This window comes from Athalia rosae, chromosome 1 (genome assembly GCF_917208135.1).
Source record: "Athalia rosae chromosome 1, iyAthRosa1.1, whole genome shotgun sequence".
In the NCBI taxonomy this organism is placed as follows: Eukaryota; Metazoa; Arthropoda; class Insecta; order Hymenoptera; family Athaliidae; genus Athalia; species Athalia rosae.
This window is the reverse complement of record NC_064026.1, coordinates 28,435,611-28,462,400: the sequence shown is the minus strand read 5'-3', so window position 1 is coordinate 28,462,400 and position 26,790 is coordinate 28,435,611. Positions and strand designations below refer to the sequence as shown.

The 26,790-nt window shown below is 38.5% G+C and overlaps 5 protein-coding genes and 1 long non-coding RNA gene across 7 annotated transcripts; 4 read left to right on the top strand and 2 right to left on the bottom strand.

The window, feature by feature from the left end:
- Positions 1–3,352: 3,352 nt before the first annotated feature.
- On the top strand, positions 3,353–5,338 carry LOC105683505 (alpha-amylase-like). The gene is made up of 5 exons (XM_012396141.3): positions 3,353–3,563; positions 3,667–4,103; positions 4,193–4,568; positions 4,649–5,137; positions 5,226–5,338. The coding sequence occupies exons 1-5, from the start codon at positions 3,390–3,392 to the stop codon at positions 5,235–5,237; spliced, it is 1,488 nt and encodes a 495-aa protein (XP_012251564.2). The 5' UTR covers positions 3,353–3,389; the 3' UTR covers positions 5,238–5,338.
- A 308-nt stretch (positions 5,339–5,646) lies between these two features.
- On the top strand, positions 5,647–7,671 carry LOC105683516 (alpha-amylase A-like). Its single transcript, XM_012396165.2, has 5 exons — positions 5,647–5,892; positions 5,999–6,432; positions 6,509–6,884; positions 6,944–7,432; positions 7,506–7,671. Exons 1-5 carry the CDS (start codon positions 5,713–5,715, stop codon positions 7,521–7,523), a joined length of 1,497 nt encoding a protein of 498 aa, XP_012251588.2. The 5' UTR covers positions 5,647–5,712; the 3' UTR covers positions 7,524–7,671.
- Positions 7,672–7,757: 86 nt separating this feature from the next.
- On the top strand, positions 7,758–10,760 carry LOC105683503 (alpha-amylase A-like). Of its 2 annotated transcripts, none has more exons than XM_012396137.3 (4): positions 7,758–8,077; positions 8,196–8,626; positions 8,853–9,228; positions 9,317–10,760. In XM_012396137.3, exons 1-4 carry the CDS (start codon positions 7,901–7,903, stop codon positions 9,824–9,826), a joined length of 1,494 nt encoding a protein of 497 aa, XP_012251560.2. In that variant the 5' UTR covers positions 7,758–7,900; the 3' UTR covers positions 9,827–10,760. The 2 variants fall into 2 exon arrangements, with proteins under 2 accessions (XP_012251560.2, XP_048513335.1); XM_048657378.1 differs by having other exon boundaries at positions 7,884–8,077; positions 8,173–8,626.
- On the bottom strand, positions 10,137–12,614 carry LOC105683504 (probable Bax inhibitor 1). Its single transcript, XM_012396138.3, has 4 exons — positions 12,427–12,614; positions 11,503–11,804; positions 11,089–11,414; positions 10,137–10,855 (listed from the first exon to the last, which is right to left on the bottom strand). The coding sequence occupies exons 1-4, from the start codon at positions 12,471–12,473 to the stop codon at positions 10,826–10,828; spliced, it is 705 nt and encodes a 234-aa protein (XP_012251561.1). The 5' UTR covers positions 12,474–12,614; the 3' UTR covers positions 10,137–10,825.
- On the top strand, positions 12,234–16,265 carry LOC105683502 (pre-rRNA 2'-O-ribose RNA methyltransferase FTSJ3). The gene is made up of 7 exons (XM_012396135.4): positions 12,234–12,412; positions 12,677–13,116; positions 13,244–13,707; positions 13,787–14,717; positions 14,799–15,227; positions 15,295–15,679; positions 15,776–16,265. The coding sequence occupies exons 2-7, from the start codon at positions 13,050–13,052 to the stop codon at positions 16,029–16,031; spliced, it is 2,532 nt and encodes an 843-aa protein (XP_012251558.2). The 5' UTR covers positions 12,234–12,412; positions 12,677–13,049; the 3' UTR covers positions 16,032–16,265.
- On the bottom strand, positions 13,557–25,286 carry LOC110116838. Its single transcript, XR_007279023.1, has 5 exons — positions 24,150–25,286; positions 23,567–24,060; positions 20,082–20,644; positions 15,755–15,900; positions 13,557–13,695 (listed from the first exon to the last, which is right to left on the bottom strand). It is a non-coding gene; the product is annotated as an uncharacterized LOC110116838 (long non-coding RNA).
- Positions 25,287–26,790: the final 1,504 nt, after the last annotated feature.

Sequence of the window (26,790 nt, the reverse complement as noted above, 5' to 3'; positions counted from 1 at the left end):
TAGATCTGAGGTATGAAGAGTTGAATACATATTGAGTGTGAAGGTACTGGGACGTTGCAATGACTCGAAACTAATAGGTAATGAGCTATACATTTATTTCAGAAATGACATTCCAGACTTTGGACATTTATTTGTCACTTTTAAAACATCTCATCACCAATTAATTTTGAGGCAACTTTTATAAATCACAATTGAACGTTCTTGGTCTACCTTGAGTTCAAAGGACTAACATATCATCGCATTTACCTAACGCATCTAGATTTCCACCTCATACAAGTTTCGGTTCCCCTCGTTGAAACCCTACGACTTTTAATTCAAATGCGCTTAATTTCCGAAAAAATCTCCATGGTTACTACAAACGTCTCTGCCTGTACTTGGAGCATTTCACGTATGAATATCACAGCCAGGTTGATTTGACGTGAAATGCCCCGTATATACATACCATCATTATGTATCTATATATGTAATATTCGGTAATTATGCCGTTTAACGTCCACCCCTCCGATAATCCTACGAAAGTTTAGTACGTTGTAGAGTTCGGTACGCCGATCACGAATTGTTGGGCGCACCGAACTCTACGACATTATACTAAAATTTCAGGATCATCGGAGGGGTAGGCGTTAAACGGCATAACTACCAAATATTCTGTAGGTTAAAAGAGTAAGTAACAAAATGAAAGAAAAATAAAATAAAATAATAACAATATCACTGTTATGTATTAAAAATTTAAAGACTATATATACATACATATATATACGAGTGTTATTAAAATTCTGACAATGACTGTCCTATATATATACATATACATATTATTATCATTATCATACGCATATTGGATTTCGTATTTGTTTCTTCTTTCTATTACCATATGAAAAAGAAAAGATATCTATACATTCGAGTGAATAAATGATCACAGACAAATTTCTCCCTCGCGTATTTCTGAAATATTTTTCAAAACGGAAATTTTATCGGGATTTCAAAAAGCTTAAAAAAAAAACTCCAAGAATTAAGCGAATATAAAAAATTTATCGTTCTGTTGAATATCCCCCGCCTACTCCAGTCTCTCCTATACCGTGAATTCGCGTAGAAAGTTCTCATAGGAGCGTCAGTGAGTTGGATCGAGAACATTTTTAACTATTTATTGAATTACACGATCGAATCGTTCATCTCTACTAAAATCATTGTTCCTAGCCATGCGTTGAAATTGTGATCTGATTTTAATGATTAGAATTTAGTTTGAAATCCTTCGCAAGTTCCCATCAGGATTTGCCAACGAATTGTGGAAATAGTCCTTTTTTTTCTTCAATAAAAATACTCAAATTTTGGCAAAATAACAATGCGATTGGGTAGAAACCCTTGTAATGGAAGAAGAGTTGCTCAGGTACCTAGATCAAAAGTAGAGGCTATTTTAGGGATGACCGAAAATGTTCTCGCTCACATCCACTGATTTTTCTATGACGACTTTACACGTGAATTCACGGTGTATTTATATCAATGTGAATATATTACACGGTGTCACACGTGACAATTACATACAAGTGAAAATTAATTGAATGTGGAGCGTTATTTATATGATTTCAATTATATAAAATGATACGTGTAAATGTATTGACTTGATTTATTAGATAATGAAGAACGCTTTGTTCTCCACACTTCACACGTAACATCAGGGAAACGCGTTACAAAGAAAAAAAAAAAAAAAGAACGAAATTGATCTCTCCGATTTCAATATCTCACTTATTGTTAGCTTGTATAGATATCCTAGAAATTTTCATTGCATAAAATGATTATTGATAATATTCGAATCAACAAGCGCTGTATATTTAACTGTAATACTGGCGATAACAAATTAGCGATATCATTATAATTTCATGTACCTACCATAATGATTACTCGAATTCGTGTCAAATTTTGTGGGGATGATTAAGATTCTTATTTCTACATTAATTTGGTACGAATTAATGATTTCTTCCGTATAACATTAAGTATAATACGAATCGTTAAAAAGATATTCACTTGATATGCACTATTTATGCTTTGGTTTTTTTGATCAACCAAAAAATTTGAAAGGAGAAACCGTATCGATTCGACCCACGTCGTTGAACTGCGTAAATGCAATATAATTCGAAAGTATATATATATATATATATATATATATATATATATATCATTTGTAAAAACGTGCAAAATTTTCTGTGCTCGAAATACTCGAGGAGAAACAAGAAGAATTTTCTTTCTTCATTTTCAAGTTCCAAGTTCCTTTCTTTGATTGTACGTAATACGTAAATTTTCAAGCAAAAGTAAACCATATGGAATGGAAGTAACAGTAATATAATATGGTCGATGGAAATACTGGACAGAAAATACAAACTATTCTAATTTATTTTTACGTTGTCTCACATTACGTACCTATTATCGTGTTCATATAAGGAGTATATATATTTGTGAATCTATCGTAAACTGTTATCGTAATTGAACGGAAAAAATGTAAAAATATATTGTGCAGTTCATTTGAAACTCGCCAAATAGAACCTTTACTATTATACATCTAAAGTTCGATCTATATATAATATACATATATGAATATTATATATAATGTTGTGATATACTGTAGCCAAATCAGACGAAATAAAAAAGTAAAAAAAAGAAAACCTTAAACAAAAAAACAAAAAAAAAAACTCGTGTAATGTACTTCAGCAGAATCCTTTTTTTTTTCTTTTCTTGTCGCCTAATAATAATAGAAGCCGAATCATTGTGCGATGTTCTCGAACATTTACGTAACATGAAATCTTTGAGCGCGTGGCTCGATCCATCGCGGCGTACGACCGTTCGGCAGTGATTTACGATAAGGATTGCATATCACTTGAAACAACTCATGTCTTGCAGAAAAACATTCTGAAAACCTTTTATGTTTACCGAGGATTATCAGCGTATTTTTTTTTTTTTTTAATTTTTTTTTCCAAAGGTACAACATTCGATCAAGATCTTATTGTCGATCGCATTGGTTTAATAAAACTTTCTTTCGATAAATATTTGAAAAACAACGTTTGAACGAAGATAATGATTTTTACGTGCGTGTATACGTTGAAAATTTGTGTTTCGAAATTGCTACGAGTAACGCGATAAATTCGAACAATGGAGCTAATTATATAAGCTACGTAATATCTTCGAATAACAGGGTGACCAAAAATCTCGAATAATCTAGGTAGATGAACCCGAGGCATCTTATAAGCGTGTCGAGATTGATTAAATAAAAATGGATTCGGATCTTGATAAATGTACCTGATCGTTCAGATTATCTGAAAAACAGGCTGATAAGCTATTTCAGAAATGGTACAAAAACCCTGAAATTCAGCAAACGGTCACAGTCGCTTTACAGAATCGGAATTATGCTGCTGACGAGCCTTGCGTTTTTGGTCCTCGCCACCGTGGCGAGTGCCACGAAAGATCCACATTACTGGGGTGATCGCGATGTTATGGTACATCTTTTCGAATGGAAATGGAACGACATTGCTGACGAATGCGAGAGGTTCCTAGGGCCGAAAGGATACGGAGGAGTTCAAGTAAGCACTCGTAACACGATATATTCACGAAGGATAAGATGTCCCTTAGAACTGCGATACATCGATCGATAAAACTTTTCAATTTGAATGTTTTAACCCACAGATTTCACCCCCGAACTCGAATTTGGTCATTAACAACCGTCCATGGTGGGAACGTTACCAGCCGGTATCTTACAGACTGGTAACCAGATCAGGAGATGAGAATGCCTTGAGAGACATGGTTCGGCGTTGCAACAACGTTGGTGTTCGAATTTTCGCCGATATTGTTGTGAACCACATGTCTGCGTCCGCACCACTTCCGGCATACGGTACATGCGGTGCTCAAGCTTTCCAGAACGAGATGAGGTGGCCCGCGGTTCCTTACGGAAGGAATGATTTCAACCCGTCCTGCGGAAGGGACATCAATTACCAAAATGCAAATGAAGTGCGAAACTGCTATCTTTCCGGATTGACCGATCTTAACCAAGGATCGGAATACGTGCGATCTAAGATAGCAGAATACATGAACCATCTCATTGAGATCGGTGTTGCTGGTTTCCGGTAATTGAAGCTTCCGAATTTTCGATGTCGAATACGGAGTCATTGGATCGAAATTGATTTTTTTTCTCCTTCGATTAATTGATTTACAGTATTGACGCGGCTAAGCACATGTGGCCAGGTGATTTGAGAGCAATTTACGACAGACTAAACAACCTTAACACGAATCATGGATTCCCTTCGGGCAGTCGGCCGTTCATTTTCCAAGAAGTTATCGATCAAGGAGGCGAAGCAGTTTCAGCTTCCGAATACACACCACTCGGAGCCGTAACTGAATTCAAGTTCGGACTCAAACTGGGTAATGCATTTAAGGGAGGCGATCAGCTCAGGTGGTTGGTAAACTGGGGCGAGGGATGGGGACTTTTGAGGTCAGGTGACGCCTTAGTTTTCGTCGATAATCATGACAACCAACGTGGTCACGGTGGTGGCGGCGGTGTAATCACCCATAAACAGCCAAGACAGTACAAGGTCAGCGATTATTTGGACACCAGACGTTGTCGAATCGCACCCGACGATACACAAACTAATCGATCCATAAAAAATTTCAGATGGCCGTCGCATTCATGCTGGCTCATCCCTACGGTATTCCTCGTGTGATGAGCTCATTCTCTTTCTCAAACTCTGACTCTGGTCCACCTACTGATGGCTACGGTAACATTCTCTCGCCGAGCATAAACGCCGATGACAGCTGTGGAAATGGATGGGTATGCGAACACCGTTGGAGGCAAATTTACGACATGGTCGGATTCCGAAATGCAGTCAAAGGAACTGCAATCAACGATTGGTGGGACAACCAGAGCAATCAAATCGCATTCTGTCGCGGTGGATCTGGATTCGTCGCCTTTAACGGGGACAGTTGGGATCTGAAGCAAACTCTTCAGACTTGTCTGCCAGCGGGTCAATACTGCGATGTGATTTCTGGCAAATTGGAGAACGGAAGATGTACCGGAAAAACTGTTAACGTCAACAACGATGGAACCGCTTGGATCGAACTTAGGAGCTCTGAAGACGATGGCGTTCTTGCCATTCACCGTAATGTAAGACTGATTCACTCGAACCACTTGATATGGCAACGAGTTCATGAATTTCGGGCTAATCGAAATAATTGCTTGTTTTATTTCACAGGCTAAGGCGTAAATTTAATCAACACGGCACCGGACATTGAATTTCTCGTATGGACCCAAAACCACTGTATTATATTTTTTAATCAATAAAAAATATACTCATTTGAATTCAAACCGACCGTTTTCTTGTCATTCATTAAAGAACACACCAGCTGAAAACACCTACGATTATCAACAATTAGATTAATGCAATTATACTAGGCCGAAATTTCGTCATTCTCACTGAACGATTGACCCGAGCAATTTATTCAATAGTTCTGAGCAAAATCGCTGATAATATTGACGATCGAAGACAAGCTGAAGCAATGATGGTGCTTCATATCAATCTTTATCGAGAAGAAAATCGTAGGATCGTGACCTTATTTTCATGAGTTTATCATAATTGCGCGAGTGGATTTCTTCGCACGATGAATTTAATACTTGCTTTGTACCAGTACATACTTACATACCAGAGAAGAAAGACTTGCGAAATACTGGAGACGTGAAAAATGCGAAATACCTGTGTAATCTTATTACTATTGGGATTTGGTGAAATCGCATCAGGTCAATGGGATCCACATTACGCGGTTGGGCACGAAGGTATTGTTCATCTATTCGAATGGAAGCATTCTGACATCGCAACCGAGTGCGAAGACTTTTTGGGACCTAAAGGATATGCCGGAGTTCAGGTGAGCGTTGTGGTGGACGAAATACTGATAATGATGTCTGTTCTCGACAACATTCGTGATTGGTGAAATCGATAAATACTGTAACGTCGATTGGATTATTGATCAGATATCTCCGGTCCAAGAGAATGTCATCATCGATGGACGACCTTGGTGGGAACGTTACCAACCAATTTCGTACCAATTGACTACAAGATCTGGCGATGAAGCATCTTTCAGAGACATGACGAGACGCTGCAATGACGCCGGAGTTAGAATCTATGTGGATGTGTTGTTGAATCACATGTCACAAAATCACAACATTACTATCGGTACCGGCGGATCTACCGCCGATCCACAAAATCGAAACTATCACTCCGTTCCTTATGGAAAAAATCATTTCCACGATCCACCATGCTTGGTATCAAACTACACCGATCCCAACAATATGAGAAACTGCGAATTGAACGGATTGCATGATCTGAATCAAGGCTCTGATTACGTAAGAGATAAAATTGTCAGCCTAATGAACCGTCTCATAGATTATGGTGCTGCTGGTTTTCGGTGAGTCGAACATGGGACATATTCAATGAGAATTAATGCGTTCAGACATATTCTATAAGTATCTTACGCTCTATAGAGTTGATGCTGCGAAGCACATGTTGCCTGAGGATCTCGCGGTCATATTTAGCCGTTTGAATAACTTGAGCACCGACCATGGATTTCGTCCTGGTAGTCGTCCCTTCATCTATCAAGAAGTGATCGACAATGGGGGCGAGGCTATCAGCAGTACCGAGTATACTCATCTCGGTGCAGTGACAGAGTTCAAGTACAGTTTGAAGATCAGTGATTTATTCACCGGAAAGAACTCCTTGAAATATCTCGTCAATTGGGGACCGGAATGGGGTTTCCTTCCGGGCCAATATGCCTTGGTATTCGTTGACAATCACGATAATCAACGCGGTCACGGAGGTGGTGGACAAATTCTCACCCACAAACAATCCAGGCAATACAAGGTGTTCGAAAATTTTGTGTATGCCCTTATTTTTCTCTGCTTACCTTGATGATTTTTCAGATGGCTGTAGCATTCATGCTCGCTCACACATACGGCATTCCTCGCGTGATGAGTTCGTTCGCATTCGATAATACAGACGCTGGACCGCCAGCTGATGAGCAAGGAAATATAATTTCCCCAATTTTCAACTCTGATCTTAGCTGCGCTAATGGATGGGTCTGCGAGCATCGTTGGCGTCAGATATACAACATGATTAATTTCCGAAATGTAGTGGCTGGAACAGCTATCAATAACTGGTGGGATAACGGCAGTAATCAAATATCATTCTGCCGTGGAAATTTGGGATTCATTGCGATCAATGCGGACAGTCGGAGTCTTCGGGAAAATCTTCAAACTTGTCTGCCAGCCGGTATATACTGTGATGTGATATCAGGTAAATTAGAAAATGGCAGTTGCACGGGGAAAACTGTTACCGTAAATCAAGATGGGACGGCTTATATCGAGATATCAACGTCTGACTACGACGGCGTTCTTGCGATTCATAGGAATGTAAGGAAAATACTTTTTCGAGTGAATTAATTTATGCCGAATTCGTTAGTGAATTCTATCATTATTGTTTCAGAGCAAAGTTGGACGATGATAAAAACCGAACTGTGATTACCAAAATACGTATAACGAAAAGAATATAATGTGAAACATCGAAGACTGATTTCTCTTCTTCTGAAACTCAATAATTATATTATGAATAAATAATGTGTACGCCATACCATGCATGAGTCCTAACATCATACAGTGCTGTCTTTTCTTTGCCTCGCAAGTCTCTTAATATCGATGATATACATTTTTGTATAGTAGATTAATTATGTATAGTATTATTTGCAAGTGCCAATTTATCTTAAATTATACGAGAGTGGGGTAGTTTGCTGTGTCTACAGTCCATAGTCAATATGCTTCGACTTATTGCGAGTTGGACTGGGGTCTCCGTAATAGCCGGTGTACTTGCAACGAGTCGTGAAAATGTATTTTTCATTTTCACTTTTATTCTTAGTTTTTGTTAATGCTGTATCAGCCCAATGGAAGCCGCATTACGTAAGTGGACACGAGGGGATTGTTCATCTTTTTGAATGGAAATACAATGACATTGCAAATGAATGCGAAACTTTTTTGGGGCCAAAAGGATACGCTGGAGTTCAGGTGAGTGTTGGGGTGAATAATTAGAGATTGAAAAGAAATCAATGTCAATTCTAATGAAAATTAGTAATTGAGGTAATTGATTCTCGCAAACTTAGGTAAGTATCTAATTGTTGCACAGATATCTCCTGTTCAAGAAAATGTAATAATTGACGGGCGACCTTGGTGGGAACGTTATCAACCAATTTCGTACTTGTTGACTACAAGATCGGGCGATGAGGCAGCTTTTAAAGACATGACGAGACGCTGCAATATTGTCGGAATTAGAATCTACGTGGATATATTGTTAAATCACATGACCCAAGATCATAGCATTAATATTGGCACTGGTGGATCTACTGCTGACCCAATATCTAGAGAATATTACTCTGTCCCTTACTCAAGAAGCGATTTTCACGCACCCTGCAGTATTAATGATTATCAAAACGCTACGAATGTCAGAAACTGTGAATTATATAGCCTGCATGACTTGGATCAAAAAAATACTCACGTTAGAAATGAGATCGTTAACTTGATGAACAAGCTCATCGAAGCTGGTGTGGCTGGATTCCGGTAGAAAAAATACTTTTGTGACTAAGTCCAAGGGCAATATTCATGGTCCGTTCTTAAGAGACCGAGGTCAAATAAGACGAGCTTATTTGGGGGTTTTAGCTCGACTTGACGAAGACCCTCTTATTTGACCGCGGTCTTAACACCGGACTATGAATGCCGCCCCAAGGTGTTACTTAACATTATACATCAAATCTAGATTTTACATCTTATGTTTTGTGCCGAACAGAATTGATGCTGCGAAGCATATGTGGCCTCGAGATTTAATGGCCATATTCTGCAGTTTAAATAATCTAAATACTAATCACGGATTCCGCCTTGGTAGTCGTCCTTTCATCTACCAGGAAGTGATTGACAACGGAGGCGAAGCAATCAGCAATACCGAATACACTCCCCTTGGTAGAGTAACAGAGTTTAAGCACAGCTTGAAAATCAGTGATGCATTTACTGGCAAAATCCAGTTGAAAAACCTGACTAACTGGGGGCTGAAATGGGGTTTTCTTCCGAGCAAATATGCTTTTGTATTTGTTGACAATCACGATAACCAACGGGGTCACGGAAGTGGTGGAGAAATTCTCACCTACAAAAATCCGAGGAAGTACAAGGCTGGTGTCATTTATCTTTACTTAGTAGAGTGAAAATATCTAATTGCACGCTATGAACGTTGATATGAATCCAATACATCATTTCTAGATGGCTGTAGCTTTTATGTTGACCCAAACGTATGGCATTCCTCGCGTGATGAGTTCATTCGCCTTCGATAATACAGATGCTGGACCGCCAGCAGATGAGCTAGGAAACATTATTTCCCCAATTTTCAACCCTGACCTCAGCTGCGCTAATGGATGGGTCTGCGAGCATCGTTGGCATCAGATTTATAGCATGATTAATTTTCGAAATGTAGTGACGGGAACAGCTATCAGTAACTGGTGGGACAACGGCAGTAATCAAATATCATTCTGCCGTGGGAATTCGGGGTTCATTGCAATTAATGCGGACAGTTGGAGTCTTCAGGTAAATCTTCAAACTTGTCTGCCAGCCGGTATATACTGTGATGTGATATCAGGCAACGTAGAGAAGAGAAGGTGCACAGGGAAAACGGTCATCGTCAATGATTGTGGGATGGCTTACATAGAAATTTTAACTAACGACGACGATGGCGTTTTGGCTTTACACGTGAACGCGAGGGTCCGTGTAGAATAGTAGCTGAGAATCAAAGATCTTTACACTTGTTACCTTGTTCTCATCCTTCTTTGGGCAAAATTCAAACAATGGTGGCAAATGGAATAATCATTGATCCAAATTTTTACAAATAGTAGATACAATAACGAATCAAACGTATAAGGGTGTCAGATTCGCACTTTATTGCATTGACGTTTTTCAAACCGTTCCCCGAGCCTCCCCGTTTTCCAGTAATTCATATTGCACCGGGTTCCGACAGCATTTACAAAAAAACAACTGCTCCAAATTTTTTTTTTTTCAAACTGGGAAATTTTAATTTATTAAAACTTAAAACGAAGTACATTAAATTTATTGATCACTTCTAAATCAAATCAGCAGACAGAATTACGTGATACCAAAGAACGTGTGAATTGATATAATAATTACATGTGGTTATTGTATTGTCCTCCCAGAAAAGAATATAATTATAAATAGTTTTCTCCATTTTTATTGTACATTAATTAACGAATGAATAATCGAGGAACAGATTCCATCCCAAGACGCACTTGCTAACAGAGCATAACTGCCTCAAGTGGATCCCTCGAATTCAGTGAGCAATTCCAATCACATCCAAAGCTTACCTACAGCAACACTAGATTTTCTTAGGGCCCTGTAATGGTTAGTACAAAATATAAAACAAGGAGACAAACATAAAAAAGAATTCTTGGGATTAGCAGATCACTCAATACTTTGGTCTACAAATTTAATCAACATATAAAGAGAGAAATACCGAAGCCTTCTCAATCCAGAAGAAAACTAGCGACGAGATACGACATGGGCCTGAAATCTGAACCTCTTAGTTTATTATCAAGTTTTATACGTTTTGTGTAGTAAATATAGTATCATAGTATGTATGTTCTCTTGTATGAAATAATAGAATATTTGTATATAATATATATGTTTGGATAGATGAAGACTTCTAGTACATGGATTTACTGAATGTTGTGATCCTCCTCCTTCTCGTAGTACTCTCCCGACCCTTTAATCTTTGCGTTTGCGATTTTGTTGTTCCTGAAAACGGATCAGAAAAAAAGTCAAATTACGGATAAAAATTTGAATATCATTGAAATCATCTCATCAAAATAGCGCTATTTAATTATTGTTACGCTTCTAGTTCTGTAGGCATATTTGCTGCCTGTGGCCACGTAAGTACGAGCAAACTTGGAGGTAATGGTTTATTGATTTATCTCCTGAATAATAAATGCATTCACGTTATGTGCCTGCTTTCAGCTTATGACGAATACCTTCTGGGTGAGTATGATGAGAAGCCGGCGAAAGACTCCAATGAAATCAATGAACAGGTCGAGAGAGTGGGCAACAAAGTCCTTGCTTCCCATTCGACGTTTCTCAATGATGAGCTGTGTGTCATAAAGAACAAATCCGGACATGACCAACAGCCCTAAGTACAGATGAATTTGATGGACGATAGGAGAGCGCAAGAATAGATTTGCCAATGATATCAAGAGGATAGCATTCAACATCGTCATTAGAGTTCCTCCAAAGTACAACCAGCGGCCTCGTTCTGCTAGGATTGCTGAGATGCTGAAGGAAACGAACATCAGAGTTGTACCTTAAATAAAACAAGCAATACATTAAATAATTTCAATGAAATTAGTAATGACACAAGAAATGTATGCAAATTACACATTTTGACCTACCAACTAATGCAGTTACAACGATACTAGGATCAACAGAGATGACTGCTTCCAAAAGAGGGCCCATTCCGAGTCCAGAGAGGAAAGCAAAACCGAGAAGATATCCAAGACGTAATTTTTGATTTTTATCATTATCTGGTGTGGATAGAAGAGCAAAGAGAAGTCCAAGAGCTCCGATGGTGGTCAGTAATCCTGCTTGAAGGAAATCGGTGTACATATGAATGTACGCGCCACTAGCGGCTGATACCGTAGACAATGATAAACATCCGTAAACATTTTTCAAGTGTTGTCTTACAGGTGCTTCCCTGAAAAATGATGAAACAGTTTCATTAAATCGGTCATTCGATGACTGGCAATAATTCAATGCGCCGTTCATATTGAATAAGATATCAAGTCAATGAGTAAATGAATTGACGAATTCTCCTAGTGAAAGTGAGCCTGACTCATAACTGGATATTTTGCATAGTTTATATCCACTAATAGAAATAACATTATGCATTAGTGTAAGGGGGCCAATATGACCCAGGTAGAAAGGGAACTTGAAAAAAAAATCAAAATGTCTCCATATCTTTTCGAGTCCCCAATTGGTGGTTCGATAAACACCAATTGACATTGGAAAGCACGTAGGCGTTCTTATTACGGAACAAAAATACGCGGAACACCTGATAAAACTTAAGTAGCAATAAAGTATAAACTATTATTGTTATCAAAAATGATTATCTGATGACGTACGATTATTATTATGTCACCAATGATACCAGGGACAACGTTTAGCAAAGGCAATTTCAACAGAATTGGGTGTGAATTACAAAACAGAAATTTTAATGAGAACCTAGAACAAGATTAGATCCTACGATCGTAAACAAATGTACCAATGCATAAGGCGTCTTACGATGGAAGATTTGATCAGGGGGTAAATATACTCACAATCTATTATTAAACGAATGCATAAAGGATTGCAACGTTGGTGCCATGATTTACTATCACTTTTATATTAAAAATGATGCTTCCAAATCCACTTCGAACTCACTACTGTTGCTTGAAATTTAACTTTAGATCTAGATACTGAATCCAGAATAATCTTGACTCGTAGAACGAAGGTCTTTTCGGGACACGTCAGTGCTAAGCGATGATATTACTGTACGCTAATTTCTCAAATATTTCTCATTGGTTGAAGTGTCCTTTACGTCACGAAAACGTCAACCTTTTTATCAACAAGGATAAAGCGATGCCTCTATAAACGAGTTGGATAGAATCGGCGAGTACCATGAACAATCTCAACTGGAACAGATGGCAATACTACACTTCATTCTGCCAACTCTACTAGATCTTCAGTCGTTGACTGAAGATTGGTTGAAGATTGGTACCAATCTTCAGTTAACGCTGCTAGTAACTTCTAGCATTGGTTCTAGCATTCCGTACACAGAGTCGCGTTCTTGAATTGATGTAATCCTGAATTAAAACATAACCTTAACAAATAAACCGAACGTTATCCCACGTGAGGTAACGAAGCACGTTGACTTGGAAGAGTCATATGCTAATCCATCAAAATGGGTAAAAAATCGAAAATTGGAAAGCAGCGGAAGGATAAATATTATCAATTGGCTAAAGAGACAGGTTAGTAATATCCAATTCAAGTCTTTTTTTCTTTTGAATACAACATTTACAAATAATTTAATTCACCTTTATCGATCGATGCTTTTGCAAAAGAATACGAGGTCTAACATGTTTCTATTTTGTACAGGTTTTAGATCTCGTGCTGCGTTTAAATTGATTCAACTGAACCGCAAATTTGAGTTCTTGCAAAAATCAAGAGTATGCATCGATCTTTGCGCTGCACCAGGAGGATGGATGCAAGTAGCAAGGCAAAATATGCCAGTATCATCAATTGTTATTGGCATAGATTTGTTTCCTATAAAAGCAATACCTGGCTGTATCAGTATCACTGAGGACATTACCACAGATAAATGTCGAGTGGCTATATCACGAGAGTTGAAAACATGGAAAGCTGATGTAGTGCTGAATGACGGAGCCCCAAATGTTGGTAAAAATTGGCTCCATGATGCCTATCAACAGGCGTGCCTCACTCTTTCAGCTCTCAAACTTGCCACACAATTTCTCAGGCCTGGGGGATGGTTCATTACCAAAGTATTCCGGTCTAAAGATTACCATCCTTTGGTGTGGGTTCTGAAGCAGCTGTTTAAGAAGGTATGAATAATTATTTTTCAATGCATACTTTGATTCCTATCTGTGTTCAGAAATTGATCAATACACCCATAATCTAAAGGTACATGCCACCAAACCACAAGCCTCTCGTAATGAATCAGCTGAAATATTTGTCGTCTGTCAATATTACGTTGCTCCAGACAAACTTGATCCCAAGTTTCTGGATGCTAAATACGTGTTTTCAGAATTAGATGTTGAATCTAAAAATAAGCTGAACGTTTTCCATCCTGACAAACAAAAAAAAGCGAAGGCTGAGGGATATCCAGAGAATGATTATACATTACACCACAAATTATCCGTAATGGACTTCATTACACACGAAAGTGGAATTGAAGCTTTGCAAAATGCATCAGAAATTGTTATTGATGATGAGAAAATAGCCTCGCATGCTAAGACGACAAAAGAAATTGTTGAGTGCTGTAAGGATATCAAAGTATTAGGTAGGAAAGAGCTGAGGGCATTGCTTGCCTGGTGGAAACTTTTAAAAGAAGAATTTTGTAAGTCTGAAGAAGAAGTGCCAACCGACGAGAAAGATGAGAGCACATTAGAAGTAGCACCTATTACTTTGGAGGATGAAGAGGACAAAGAAAATGCGGCAATCGAGGAAGAAATTGCGGAACTCAAGGCAGAGGAAATGAAAGAAGCGAAAAGAAAGAGAAAAAAAGCTAATAAAGAGAGACAGAAATTAAATGAACGACTCAACTTGAAAATGGTCCACAGAGGAGATGAGGGGCCCAAGCTCGAAGGAGATGATATGTTTGATCTAAAAGAAATAAAAACACACCAACATTTAAATACTGTTGTAGACCAAAACCCTGACATTGTCGCAGAAAGTGAACCAGAATCTGATGACGAAAATTTCTTACCAAAGAAAGTCAAATATGATAAGGATGCAGGGCATTTGGATAGCTCCGGATTGTATTATAAGTCAGAAGATAGTGAGCCGGAAGATTCAGATGCAGAAACTTCAGATAGCGATAAGTCTGGGCTAGGTAATACGAACACTCTTCATAGCTCATACTAATAATGTTTCGGTTTTATGTGTGCTAATTAAGAAATTTTAATCATCACAGGATTCAGTGATTCTGAAGAGGAAGGTTTGCCAGTTAAACCTACAAAAAAAACTGTGGCTGGAGATTCAGAAAATAATCCACTAATCACAGATTTAGATCAAAGAGATAAAAAGTCAAAGAGAACTCAGAAGGCTGAGTTGTGGTTTGAAAAAGACGTTTTTAAAAATCTGGAAAATGAAGATGACGAAGACTTTGAGTTGGATAAAATGGCGGAAGAATTAAAGAAGAAAGGAGGCACCATAATTGGTGAAGCTAAGCCAACTGCAAAGAAAGGGAAGAATAAGAATAACAAGAATGAGGAGAGTGACGAAAACGGAAGCAGTGACGATGAAAATTCGGATTATGATACAGAAGAAATGATGGCCAATGATAAGAAGGCCAAAAAAGTATCCGGAAAAAATGGTTTCGAAATCGTCAAAAAAGATGCCCGTAAGTTTTTTGAATTACTAAATAGAACGAAACCACAACGAACTATGTCGCATATTAATGTTCACAGTTGTCAAAAAGAAGAGTAAAAGAAAATTAACAGAAGAGGACTTAGCGCTGGGCTCATTGCTGGTACAGAGCAAGAAGGCACGAAGGGATCTAGTAGATGCTGCGTGGAACCGTTACGCGTTCAACGATGAAAAGCTCCCAGAATGGTTCGTTGAAGACGAGCAAAAGCACATGAAAAAGGAGGCACCTGTTCCTCAAGAAGTGGTAGAAGAGTATAAGAAAAAAGTGGAAGACCTTAATGTTAGACCGATAAAAAAAGTATTGGAAGCTAAAGCGAGGAAGAAGAAACGGGCTGTACGAAGGCTTGAAAAAGCAAAAAAAAAGGTTGAATCACTTATGGATAACATAGATCTCAGCGATCGAGAGAAGGCGAAGCAAGTGAAAGCGTAAGTAATCATTTTTGGGGGATCGAATTGAGGTAGAAACAGTTTAACTGGTAACATGACTTAACATTTACTTACACTCCAATTTGGCGGTTCCAGATTGTACAGGAAAGCACACAAGGAGCCGAGGAAGGAGGTGACGTATGTTGTTGCCAAAAAACATTCTATGCAGAAGCGAGCGATAAGGCCAGCAGGTGTGAAGGGTCACTACAAGGTCGTGGACCCTAGAATGAAAAAAGATTTGAGAGCCGCTAAAGCCAAATCAAAGACAAAGGGTCGTGGGAAGAATAACAAAGGCGGTGGCAAACCACCAAGGGGGAAACCGAAAGCAGCTAAAGGCAAGAAGGCTAAATAATTGGAATTTAAGTTCGGTCGTATAAGTTTTTCACATCATACTTTGTAATTAATTGTTAAATATTCAATATAAAGAAACTATGATGAAATAAGAATACGAAAATAGTTTTGTAAAACATCAACTAACGTGTAAATGTAAAAAAAAATGTTGTGAGTGTTACTCGTCAGTGACGGATGTTACTCGTGAATGTAAGTTCGGATGAATATCAATAAAGTCATGAACTGTTAAAAACAAGGGAGTTTCAACCATTATTCTCCCTCATTTTACGTAAGACTGATGGGGGCAGTGATCTTGTATCGATAAATCAAAACTGCGCTTTTAAAAAAGTTCTGTCGATCATATTTTAAATACGTGCTTAAATTTCCTTGAACCAGGGTTTATTAAATTATGGCGGACGTTTGTATTTCGCATTTTGGCACCAATAACAATCAAGCTAATTTCTCATACGTGCGATACTGCCAAGTTCTGGACCACTCGATATTAGCAGTAGCGTTTAAACTTGGCACGAAATTTCATGGCAAAGATAAAACCCAGCTTTTAAGTTTTCGCGACTTTCGTCATTCAAACAAATTTGGTCATTGAATTCATAAAAAAAACAAAAATCTTGTATCCAACTACTTCTAAAATAATTCACAGCTGACAGATGCTGCGTAGTTTGTGGATTGCGGATCATGTATTCACTATTGCATCAATTGATAATCATACCTATTTTTCTCAGTAATAATTGACGATGACGACAGAACTGTCATATAATACTTATTTTGTCTATAACTAAAGTGTATACGTGTACAAATTTCACGTAATCACATGATAAAGAAAAACGCGACGCTCTCAAAAATGCTCATCCCATTCCCTGGTTTTAAACGTAAATAATATTTTTTTCTTCAAAAACTTGATTCCATCGAGAATAATCATGATACGACTTTTTTCAACTATTTGAATGTCCTTGACGCCTTCTACGTGTGAACACCATTGAGAAGGACAAAAAACTTGCGAATTATGGAATCATTATTTTGTTGATTAGCACACCTACTTACGAAGTACGAATCAGTTATGACAGTTTACAGGCTTATCCGACAGACATAAATAAAGTATTTTTCCTTTTTACAGGTGTTTTTTTAGTTTTGTCCTCTTCCTATTGAACGCAAATGTCAAGGGTGGCCTTGAACTTTGATCTTGTACGCAGAAAAGCGGGTATAGTTGAAGGTCATAGTCCACGATACATATCCGACTTTACCGCGCGTCATTTTTGTTTGTTCAAACCACATAATATACAATATCCTCTATGTACATTAGGTACATACATAAAAGCATTAAACATGTTTATACGTAAAACGCTATACAAAAATAAGTCTCACAATGGAACAAGTACTTATATACATGCTATAAACAATTCGCAATAATATCCGTCAGTAAATAGAAGTGATAAATATTAATAACAATATTAATAATCGGCTTAATTCCGAGTAAAATGAGTATCATCGTGTATCATGTATATGAATATTATAAAGGTAAGTTTAAACGAATTGCAGTAAATAGCTGCAGTAGGAGAGAAAAAAGTAGCACGAAACCGATCGATATAAATATGATCAGAGATGAATAATTTCCTAGCACATCGAAATTAAAAATTTTAACTAATAAATTATTTTACGAACTTCGTTATTCGATATAAGACCGACTATGACGGCTGACCATAATACATAGATAGATGAGGTCATTACGCAAGTTTCCTTGTTTATGAAAAAAAAGGAAACGGGGATGGAATAAAAAAAGAAAAAGGTAAAGACTCCGGGTGTATTAATAAATTATTATCACATCGTGCGGCCGATACTCTGCGCGGCATGTAACCTTGGCTAAACTTGACCTTGTTTTATTTCAAGCAACCCTACCGCGTACGTAACATCCCCATAACTATACCTACACCTATCTCTATCCGGTATATGAAAACGTTTGTGCTCTCTGGCGTAAAAAAGAGGGAAGGACGACAAAATGTTAAAAAAAAGATGAAAGCAGAGCAAAAATTTCGTCGCAATGAATATGCAGTAGAACCCAGCAGCAGACTCGTCTATGATTTCTACGACCTAAAACTAATTGTAAGGTGCGCGCGCGCGACTGACGGACCTTCACATATGCATGCAATTTACAGATGCATACGAGGATGCATAGCTATGCTATATAACATATTATATACAATATGTGATATACATAGCATGTACAGGAAGATTGATACCAAGCGTCAAACATCAAACAATAAAATTGATATGACGGGGGTGCAATTTGAATATAAATAACAGCAAAGACAAATTGATATATAACAGCCTTGAACTTGACCCTCTAACAAGTGTCTCTGGCGAGCTGTACATGGACCTATGTAAAGTATATAATTATAAAATGCAGTGGGAACAAGGATGGTAATCGTCTAGTTGCATTCAACTACTTCTAACGTTGGTATAGGTACACCTATACTTGTCAAGCATTATCGCCGCGCATATAGGTATACCTGGTATGTTTTAATGGTTGATTCTCGAGCGGTGCAAATGCACATTCCATTTACGTATGTATTGTTTACTAATGTAAACACATGATCAGGTTGGTTGTTTAGCTGGTAAATACGTAGACATGTACATGGATTGCGAAGGTCAAGTGCATCACGCTAGGAAATAGCTACGCGACGCAGCCCGAGCAAGGCCACGAGACTTTGTATGCCCTCCATAGATATACACCTATATATCTACAGTCATTAAAGATTATAATTTACAACAACTATCTGGCACGCTGGCAAGATGAAATGCGTACCGATATATATATATTTCTTTTTATTTCCGACTCTTTCTTTCCGTTATTCAGATTAAAGATACCGATGTCATTGAAAGCTCAGCTATGTGGTTTCGAAGGGAAATTAAAAAAACCACTTCCTTTCCCATTTAACATAATTTCCGCAATCTTTGAAAGTTCTTCCGCTTTTTTTTTTAGCACGTTATAATCGTGCGTAAAGATTAGCGGAGAAAAATAATTAACCAAGAATCAAAATGTCGACGATGAATATTTATAAATTGACGTAAGATTCGGACTAAAAGCGGAAGTCGGATAATTGAAGGTGAAAATACACGTGACGGGGTACCCAAAGGATACTGTGCATGTGAACACTGAGATAATGACGATCTCTGGTCTCATTTGCATCGTCAAACTGTTTGTCATTGCGAACTAAGAAACGGTCGGTTTGTCCCGGTGCTTCTCGTCCTTGAGGGTAGTTTTGTCGCTTACGTCATTTTTAAAGGACTTTTTTCCGCTCACGGTTGAACGATCGACGAACCAAAGTTTTCTAATGCAAAGTTACCGCATCATGCGACCTTGGCCAAAACTTTTAAAGAGAATCTATTGACTCATTTTTTCAATTATTCATTGACAACGCGCCTCGTTTTAGGCAACTGGAGTTACTCTGGAGTAGCGGAAAGAAAAGAAGGCCCACATCAATTAGGAGTTCATTGAGTGTCCGAGAAAATTCATAGACAAGAACGACTAAAAATGATATGGTAAAATCGTTGAGGTATTTCGAAAATAAAATAAAAGTGTCATAGCATTGAAGTGTATAAGATTAAGGAGGCCGTAAGGGAAGGAAAAGTCGGAAAATGTGAGAGAAAAAGAAGTTGAATTATCAGATCGTAAAAGAAGAAGCTTGTTCCGAATAATATACAAAACTTAAAAACAAAAAGCTCCACATCGTCACAAACGAAAGTAAAGAAAAAATAAAAAAATCTTCGGTCCTCCTCTCCCCCTAGCAGCTTTTACGAGTCAAATTTATTTTCGCATATTACTTGGACGTGATTTCTTGAATTATGTAAAGAAGCTCGGTGTACAGAACCATGTTCTAAAAATGTCATTCAGATGAAAATTACTTTTTTCGTCTCACACTTACTCGGGGAATATTTTCGGCATGTGTGATGTTCATGCGGTAGAAAGAAATGGGAAACAGAGATTGATTTGAAAATGGAAAATTTTTCAAAATCAATCAAGCGATTCATTTATCAAATAGTTATCAATTTACTTTACCTCCCTCCACCCCTGGAATATTTTTCCACATTCCGCCCACCTGTCAGTCGCTGTGTTGCCAGCTCATCTAACAAGTGTGATGATGATGCAACTGCGTAGCGTCGGGACGCTGCGGTCGATGTCAAGGCCAAGGTCATCGCGGTCGAAGCGGGGCAGGCGTTCGCCGTTTAAAGTCCGTTGCACGCGGCGACGCTTCGTATATTGCATCGTATCGATGCACCAGTGGCACCAGCAATACAGAGCAAAAAGAATAAGTAATAAAACAAACAAATTGTGACTAACGTATACCTATACGTACGTACAATGTTAAGTCGTATCCAGGGGCACAAGGGAATAGAACAACTGATTATTTTATCAGTATTAGTGACGATTGCTCCGTGAAATATTTGTTGATGAAATTCGATTTGATCCTACCCCAACACGTACGTGTTACTCCTCGGAAAAGCGTTCCATTTCAGACGAGGGGTTTGATCATTTTGGATGCGATTTATCGAGTCAAAAAATAATGCGAATCAAAGTCATCTAGATATCAACTGGTGGAATCGGTCCAACATCAGGTGACGCTATTTTAGACAAAAATTTAGATATTTTTTTATTCCCTAATTATAGTTGGTTTCAGGACGATTAGAAAACAAAAAATATCTCGAGTCTGAGGACTCGGGGGTTGTGACGGTTCCACGTTGCCTGCGAACAGGCGTTCAAGTCATCGTGTACTTGTGAGACCGTTTCGAATTTTGAACCGTGATAACTAACGAGTCTTTGGAGCTAGGATCTTTTCTTTCTCTTCGATTTGTTTCGGAGTAAGCTAAAATTGTGACACGGTGCAAAAGATTGCACGTAGCATTTAAAGAGTAGGCTGTCATTTGGATTTCTCGAAAGTATCCGTCTCAGGTTCGGCTTCGTGAGATGAGTTCATCGGTTGGTTTTTCCCTGTAATCCCGACGAATTTGGATAGCTTTTTTTTTTGTTTTTGTTAGGACGATTCCGACACCCTGTAGGGTACGAATAGATATGTATGCTTTGCTTTGTGCGGACGAATTATCTTTAACTCATCCATTATCTCGTATCTTGAACGTATATATATATATATATATATATATATATATATACAGTACATAAATATGAGTGTAATATAGATATAGGTATATGAAACGTATCGTATATGCACCTATAATGAACAGCAACGCAGTAGATATTTTCGAACGAAACATCCCAAGAACCTTGAACATAAATACTTGTAATTGTTTTCCTTTTTTATCATTTTTTTTTTTTCTTTTTTCATTTTTTTACTCTGCAGGTTGCATCGTTCCAATTTACAATACGATGACATTTTCATGTGTACGACGTACAATATTTATAAAACTTGTCAACGTTTCATATTTTTTATTGTCTCGGGGAAACTGCAACTGGTATCTGATAATCTGATTTTGGAGTGCTGATTAATTTCTGCAATAAAGTCGACGATGATCTCACGAAAGATTTCCGGATATATTAACTCCTATTTGTAAAATCAGATAACAATATCTAAAAGCAAGTAGACGCTCGGTAAAATGTAAAGTACGATCAATTTTCTAATAATCTCATATTCCGCGACATCGCGTCTCTCTTCATACGTAAGGTAAAGTGACTTGAAAGGTTTATTTATGGGTTTAAATTGGTATAAAACAATAAGAAAAGATCGACGCGACGTCTAACACCCCCTTTTATATAGCATACGTCGCCAGCTCACACAGGTTTATAATCGAATCGCGCAACGCTCCTGCGATTCTTCGATCTACGTCCCACGGTTATGTGTATACATAGGTATGTACGCTACCTAACTATACGTATATGTATTTCGCGTACATACGTATACCGAGTATATATATTTAGACACATATACATATACATACATAAGCACTCGGAGGAACCAACTTTTACCCTGGTTGACGTTGCTGATGGAAAGGGGATGTTAAAGCTACGAGGGTAGAAGCAGGGGAGTTTAAGGTCAGGGTTGACCTAGCTACGATTTATACGTATAGTATACGGGTATATGGTATATGCACATCTATCTATGTGAGAACGTTCGGCTCGGTGTGGTGAACGTGTATTCGTGTAAAACAGAAGCCGTTTTATCGAACGTAGTGCGCGCGCTTCGACGCTTGCGTCGCGACGCCTCGAGCCATGGCCAAGGTCATTTTCGGTCACGGGCACGTCGTTTGCAGATGCAAGGACGGGGGTTTCATGGAAAAAGAGGGACGTGCGGCGGGGAGGGGAGGGGAAATAGGAGAAAGAGGAGAAGGGCGCGGAAGACGCGAGGTTACCAATTGCCGCAAAGGTTACCGAGCCTGTTTCACCGAGTACTTTATAAATATTACCTCCCACTTTGACACTGAATTATCAATCGCCCTTTCACGCTGAACATTTGCAAACCTGAAACCCGAAGGTCGCCAACAAACAAAATCAACAAGAGTTTCTACCGCTTGACTTTGTGCGGAAAAATTTCGAGAATACGCGATAAAACTCCCGGCGACAAGTTCGGATTCGGTCCTTTTTTCTCGTCGATTTTCGATAGATAAAATTCCGACTGTAAAATAAACTCGAGATATGGTATTCGGATATTCAATTTTACCTCGACACTAAATTATTTGTATCCAAAATACTCGGAGGCTCAAAACCGAGGAGCAAATAAAATCACGTTGAATTCTGGCGCTCTTTTCAAAGGTAAAGGAAAATCCGTGCTGATTTAAAATCCATTTAGGTACGTTTACGAGGAAAATTTTTGGTACAAAGTTACGCTGCGAAAGGAAAGATAAGAAAACGACGACTATTCGCGGGAGAAGGGGGTTGAAAATTTCAGCCAGGGGTTGTGACCGGGTATGTACCGTATATATATATATATATATATATATATATTATACTCGTATTTTCTCTTCCGCAAATTCCGTGGGACGTAGGCGGCGCCGTGGGGGTTAAAAAGGGTAGGGGGTAGGGGGTAGGGGTCGGTGGCGAGGGCGCGGACAAGTTCACGGCCACAACGACCGGGTCGTGTCCGGGGCTGTGCCCGGACGAGGCAACCCAAGTACCGTTTTACCACCACCCTATAAGTATACCTCGTTATGTTATATACTTATAGATACGGGTGTGTATATATATAGACAGGTATACGTACTACATATTCATTATATATAATATTCAAGAACCACCCTCTTCTTTATTATACACTCAATGTCAGAACAACGAGGCTAAAGACATTACACAAACTTTGGAGTGTCGCCGCTCAAGTTTTTTTTGAATATCTTTTTTTAACCAAAACTAAAATATGCGAAATTTTCGTATCAACGTGATTCGCGCTTTTTTTTTTCTATTTATTTTTGGTACTCCGAGAACGTAACGTCTTCGAAAATGAAAAAAAGTAAAATGTCCACGTAATATGCGAGATAAACGTTGCTGAATTATACGTATGTATGTATATACCTATATATTTCGTAGAGTGATAAATTTACTTGTTTGAGATCTACCGCGTGTTGTCAGTAAAACCGATTCCCCGGTTTCTATTTTCCACTGACGAGGCGTGGGCGATGCGCCATACATCCACGCAAGGACCTTGAACTTCATCTCGCCATCCGCCACTGACGTCATTTACAACACTCAGAGAGCGACCCCGGCAAAGCTCTATTCGCCTCTCTGAACTTAAACTATTAAATCTACGATTGTCGTCGACGTTTGCTATTTCCTATGTACTGTACATTATGTGCATCTATTTGTTCAAGGTTTTCATCTCTAATATAATATGCAATTCCCGTATCACGATGTACGTCGACGTTACAGCTGTAATCATTCCAAGTACAGATTTTCTGATTTTTTATATTCGGTATCTTCATCTACGTCTTATCGATGTTTTCTTTTTTCTTCATCCATCTCATTTTTAACGTCTTCCGCAAGCTTCTCTATGGCGATGTTCTTTTCAAAGACGTGCCATAATACATATAATTCGTTCCTAAATACAAGATATTTGCAAAATGGCATTTCAGTCGTCCGCGATTCTCCCGCGGTCACGTGCATTATAATATCCCATTGTGTACTCACAATAATAGATGAATAGCCGATAAAAAAGTCCTTGAATTAATTATCAGACCCGATGTGTCCGCCGTAAGCCAGCTATAGCCTCTGGGTGTATTATGGTATAGATTGTAGAAACGATCGTATAATATATGAAAATATTTTACAGACACATACGCACACACGTTTGTATATATGTACTGCTTAGAATTTGTCGTTGGATAAATTTTGCGATTGTGTCGACACAAAGGCGGGTTCATGACGCAGGTTATTATGCGCTTGGACAATCGAAGGACGAACGAGGTATGCGAGAACGATGGAATCAATCGTATGTAGATATTACACATCAAACGGATTTATGAAGCGATCCTAAAGGTACCGCATATTCGATCAAAAATTATATCTATAACATAGATGAAATGTAGGAAAAAAAAGTTGAGAACAATCGTATCGAACTGCAAGGTGACGAACGGTTGGTCGAGATATCCTGGAGTTAATGTTAAACGGGGTGAAAATTCGAAAAATCCTGAGGAATCGTCGGTCTCGGTGATCAGTCGTTTGAGGTAAGTATGAGGTGTTAGAGCCCGACGTTGACTGAATAGGTACACCCGAGTTTTGGGCTATCCATAAATCATATCGAAGACTTGGTTACCTGAAATTTCATTGAACTTTTGTCAGAGATGTAGTTATTTTGCAAGTACATAATGTGCCAGGACACTGTGGGTCATTGACTTCGTAAATCAAAAGATCTGTACGTTTGGAATACTTTATACCTGCAGCGAAACGCGATGCGATGGGCTCTCCTACTTAGCCGCAATGTTGCGAAATTTTGGGGTGCAGTAAAACGCAATTTATTTCAACAAATACCAAAGGGCATAACGGTTCCGCACCTCGACTCGACTTCTCTCGTAAATCAAGACCAACTCGGGAAAATATTTTTCCTTAGAAACTGTGCGGTGCACATTATCGACTGATATAACGTTGGACGAAGTGGATGCGTTTCGAACAGAAAGAGAAAATGGGAAAGTCATGCGTACCGTTTCGTACATTTTTCAACGAACGTTTTAACAGGTTATATGCCATAACTGCATCAAATAACAAATTCTCGAATAATCACGTGTTACATAGGTATACATATAGGTACATATATTATCATCGCATATTTGATGCCAGTAGGTGATGCGCGCGGTATATCATTTCCAAGTTAACCTCGAATTATTTTTAATTAACGTCAACCTTCGCCAACTCTTTGGTAATGTAACGTCCTCACATTTACATACACTTATATACAACCAAACAAGTACATATAAGTCGTTCGGTAATCGGGCGTACGTACACAGCGCAAAAACAATTAAGGGATCGCCTCAATTTTTCCACGAAAAATACCCATTTCCACATCGGTGTAAAAAACTCCGTAAAAAATGAACGGATTGGCGATGAAAAAAAATTGAATTGCGAAGCTCCGAGCTCTGACTTCGAAACTGCTGTCCCGTCTTTTTTTTTCCACTAATTTTCATGAAGCTATACACCATTGGAAGCGTCGGTCGCGGTATTGTGCAATTTTCTTTTTTTACGCGATGTACACCGTGCGTCGAAAAAGTCTTGCAAACTTGGCGCCATGGGGATCTTGCAGCTTGAAATTTCCGCTTCGAAATGCTTTTTTTATTCACCGTCAAGCGAGTGTTTCTTGCCAAATTATTCTCGTTCGAACGATCGACTGCGGCACTGTTGCAGTCGGTGAATACTTGTGAATCATTTTAGCGTGCCATCTTTGCGCGACTTTTTCGACTCACGATGTACATAGTTACAAAGAAAAAAAACAAAAAAGCACAATGCTGTGACCATCGCGTCGAAGGTGAAAAGTAGAGCAAAATAGTCAGGACAGCAGTTTTCAAGTGAAATCTTCAAGCTTCGAAATTCATTTCTCGTCCAAATGCGTGCTTGGCCCCAAAGCGATTCACAATCAACTTAACCGGGGGTACACAATTTTTCTTTATTTCCGCGTTGAATGTGCGACAAAAATTATATACTGTGAAAACGTTTTATCAAAAAACTAACAACTTTATCTTCCTTACATCATTATGAGGCGAACCAGAAAAAATCTTTGCTTGTGCAATCTTGTGATCGAATTAGGTAGAATTTCTTTGTTAAAATTACAAGATGCACAAGATGGTGTTATGTAATACAGTTGCACAATACTTCCTAGTTGTTACAGTTTCAGGTGCAGTACGATGTATACACACATATAAATGTTTATGATTTTGTGACTCGGTTGGTAGACACGCGATGGAGGGAAAGGTCAGTGGAAGGTCGAACATCACCACAAACCAGTAGAAATGTGTTGCACAATGGGTTATATTTGAAAGTGACGATATTATTCTACCGTTAGGCCTCGGGATATTTAAACCACCAAATTAGGTATATATCATAGCTATATATACACCACTAGGAACTAGGAACCGCCTAAGCAGAGACCTTGAATCTATAGAATTTCGCTGCACAAGAATACATATCATCGTGAAGTTATTTGGGGAAATCGATCTTCCTCGGTGATTGTGATTCACCATTTTCTTTTCAGTATTTCTCATTTTTCCAGCCTTTGAATTCGTACGCATAACATATTCATCTTTATTGGGTACAGGTACGTATAAAGCATCGATCGATGGTG

Excerpts from the sequence above, each read along its gene's own strand:
- LOC105683505 (XM_012396141.3), top strand. The coding sequence starts at position 3,390 with ATGCTGCTGACGAGCCTTGCGTTTTTGGTCCTCGCCACCGTGGCGAGT. Across the intron at positions 3,564-3,666 it reads AAGGATACGGAGGAGTTCAA|ATTTCACCCCCGAACTCGAA; the intron begins GTAAGCACTCGT and ends TTTAACCCACAG. Across the intron at positions 4,569-4,648 it reads AACAGCCAAGACAGTACAAG|ATGGCCGTCGCATTCATGCT; the intron begins GTCAGCGATTAT and ends AAAAAATTTCAG.
- LOC105683516 (XM_012396165.2), top strand. The coding sequence starts at position 5,713 with ATGCGAAATACCTGTGTAATCTTATTACTATTGGGATTTGGTGAAATC. Across the intron at positions 5,893-5,998 it reads AAGGATATGCCGGAGTTCAG|ATATCTCCGGTCCAAGAGAA; the intron begins GTGAGCGTTGTG and ends ATTATTGATCAG. Across the intron at positions 6,433-6,508 it reads TATGGTGCTGCTGGTTTTCG|AGTTGATGCTGCGAAGCACA; the intron begins GTGAGTCGAACA and ends TACGCTCTATAG.
- LOC105683503 (XM_012396137.3), top strand. The coding sequence starts at position 7,901 with ATGTATTTTTCATTTTCACTTTTATTCTTAGTTTTTGTTAATGCTGTA. Across the intron at positions 8,078-8,195 it reads AAGGATACGCTGGAGTTCAG|ATATCTCCTGTTCAAGAAAA; the intron begins GTGAGTGTTGGG and ends ATTGTTGCACAG. Across the intron at positions 9,229-9,316 it reads AAAATCCGAGGAAGTACAAG|ATGGCTGTAGCTTTTATGTT; the intron begins GCTGGTGTCATT and ends CATCATTTCTAG.
- LOC105683504 (XM_012396138.3), bottom strand. The coding sequence starts at position 12,473 with ATGGCACCAACGTTGCAATCCTTTATGCATTCGTTTAATAATAGATT. Across the intron at positions 11,805-12,426 it reads CATTCGTTTAATAATAGATT|GGAAGCACCTGTAAGACAAC; the intron begins GTGAGTATATTT and ends ATCATTTTTCAG. Across the intron at positions 10,856-11,088 it reads TCATCATACTCACCCAGAAG|GAACAACAAAATCGCAAACG; the intron begins GTATTCGTCATA and ends ATCCGTTTTCAG.
- LOC105683502 (XM_012396135.4), top strand. The coding sequence starts at position 13,050 with ATGGGTAAAAAATCGAAAATTGGAAAGCAGCGGAAGGATAAATATTAT. Across the intron at positions 13,708-13,786 it reads TGAAGCAGCTGTTTAAGAAG|GTACATGCCACCAAACCACA; the intron begins GTATGAATAATT and ends CATAATCTAAAG. Across the intron at positions 14,718-14,798 it reads TAGCGATAAGTCTGGGCTAG|GATTCAGTGATTCTGAAGAG; the intron begins GTAATACGAACA and ends TAATCATCACAG.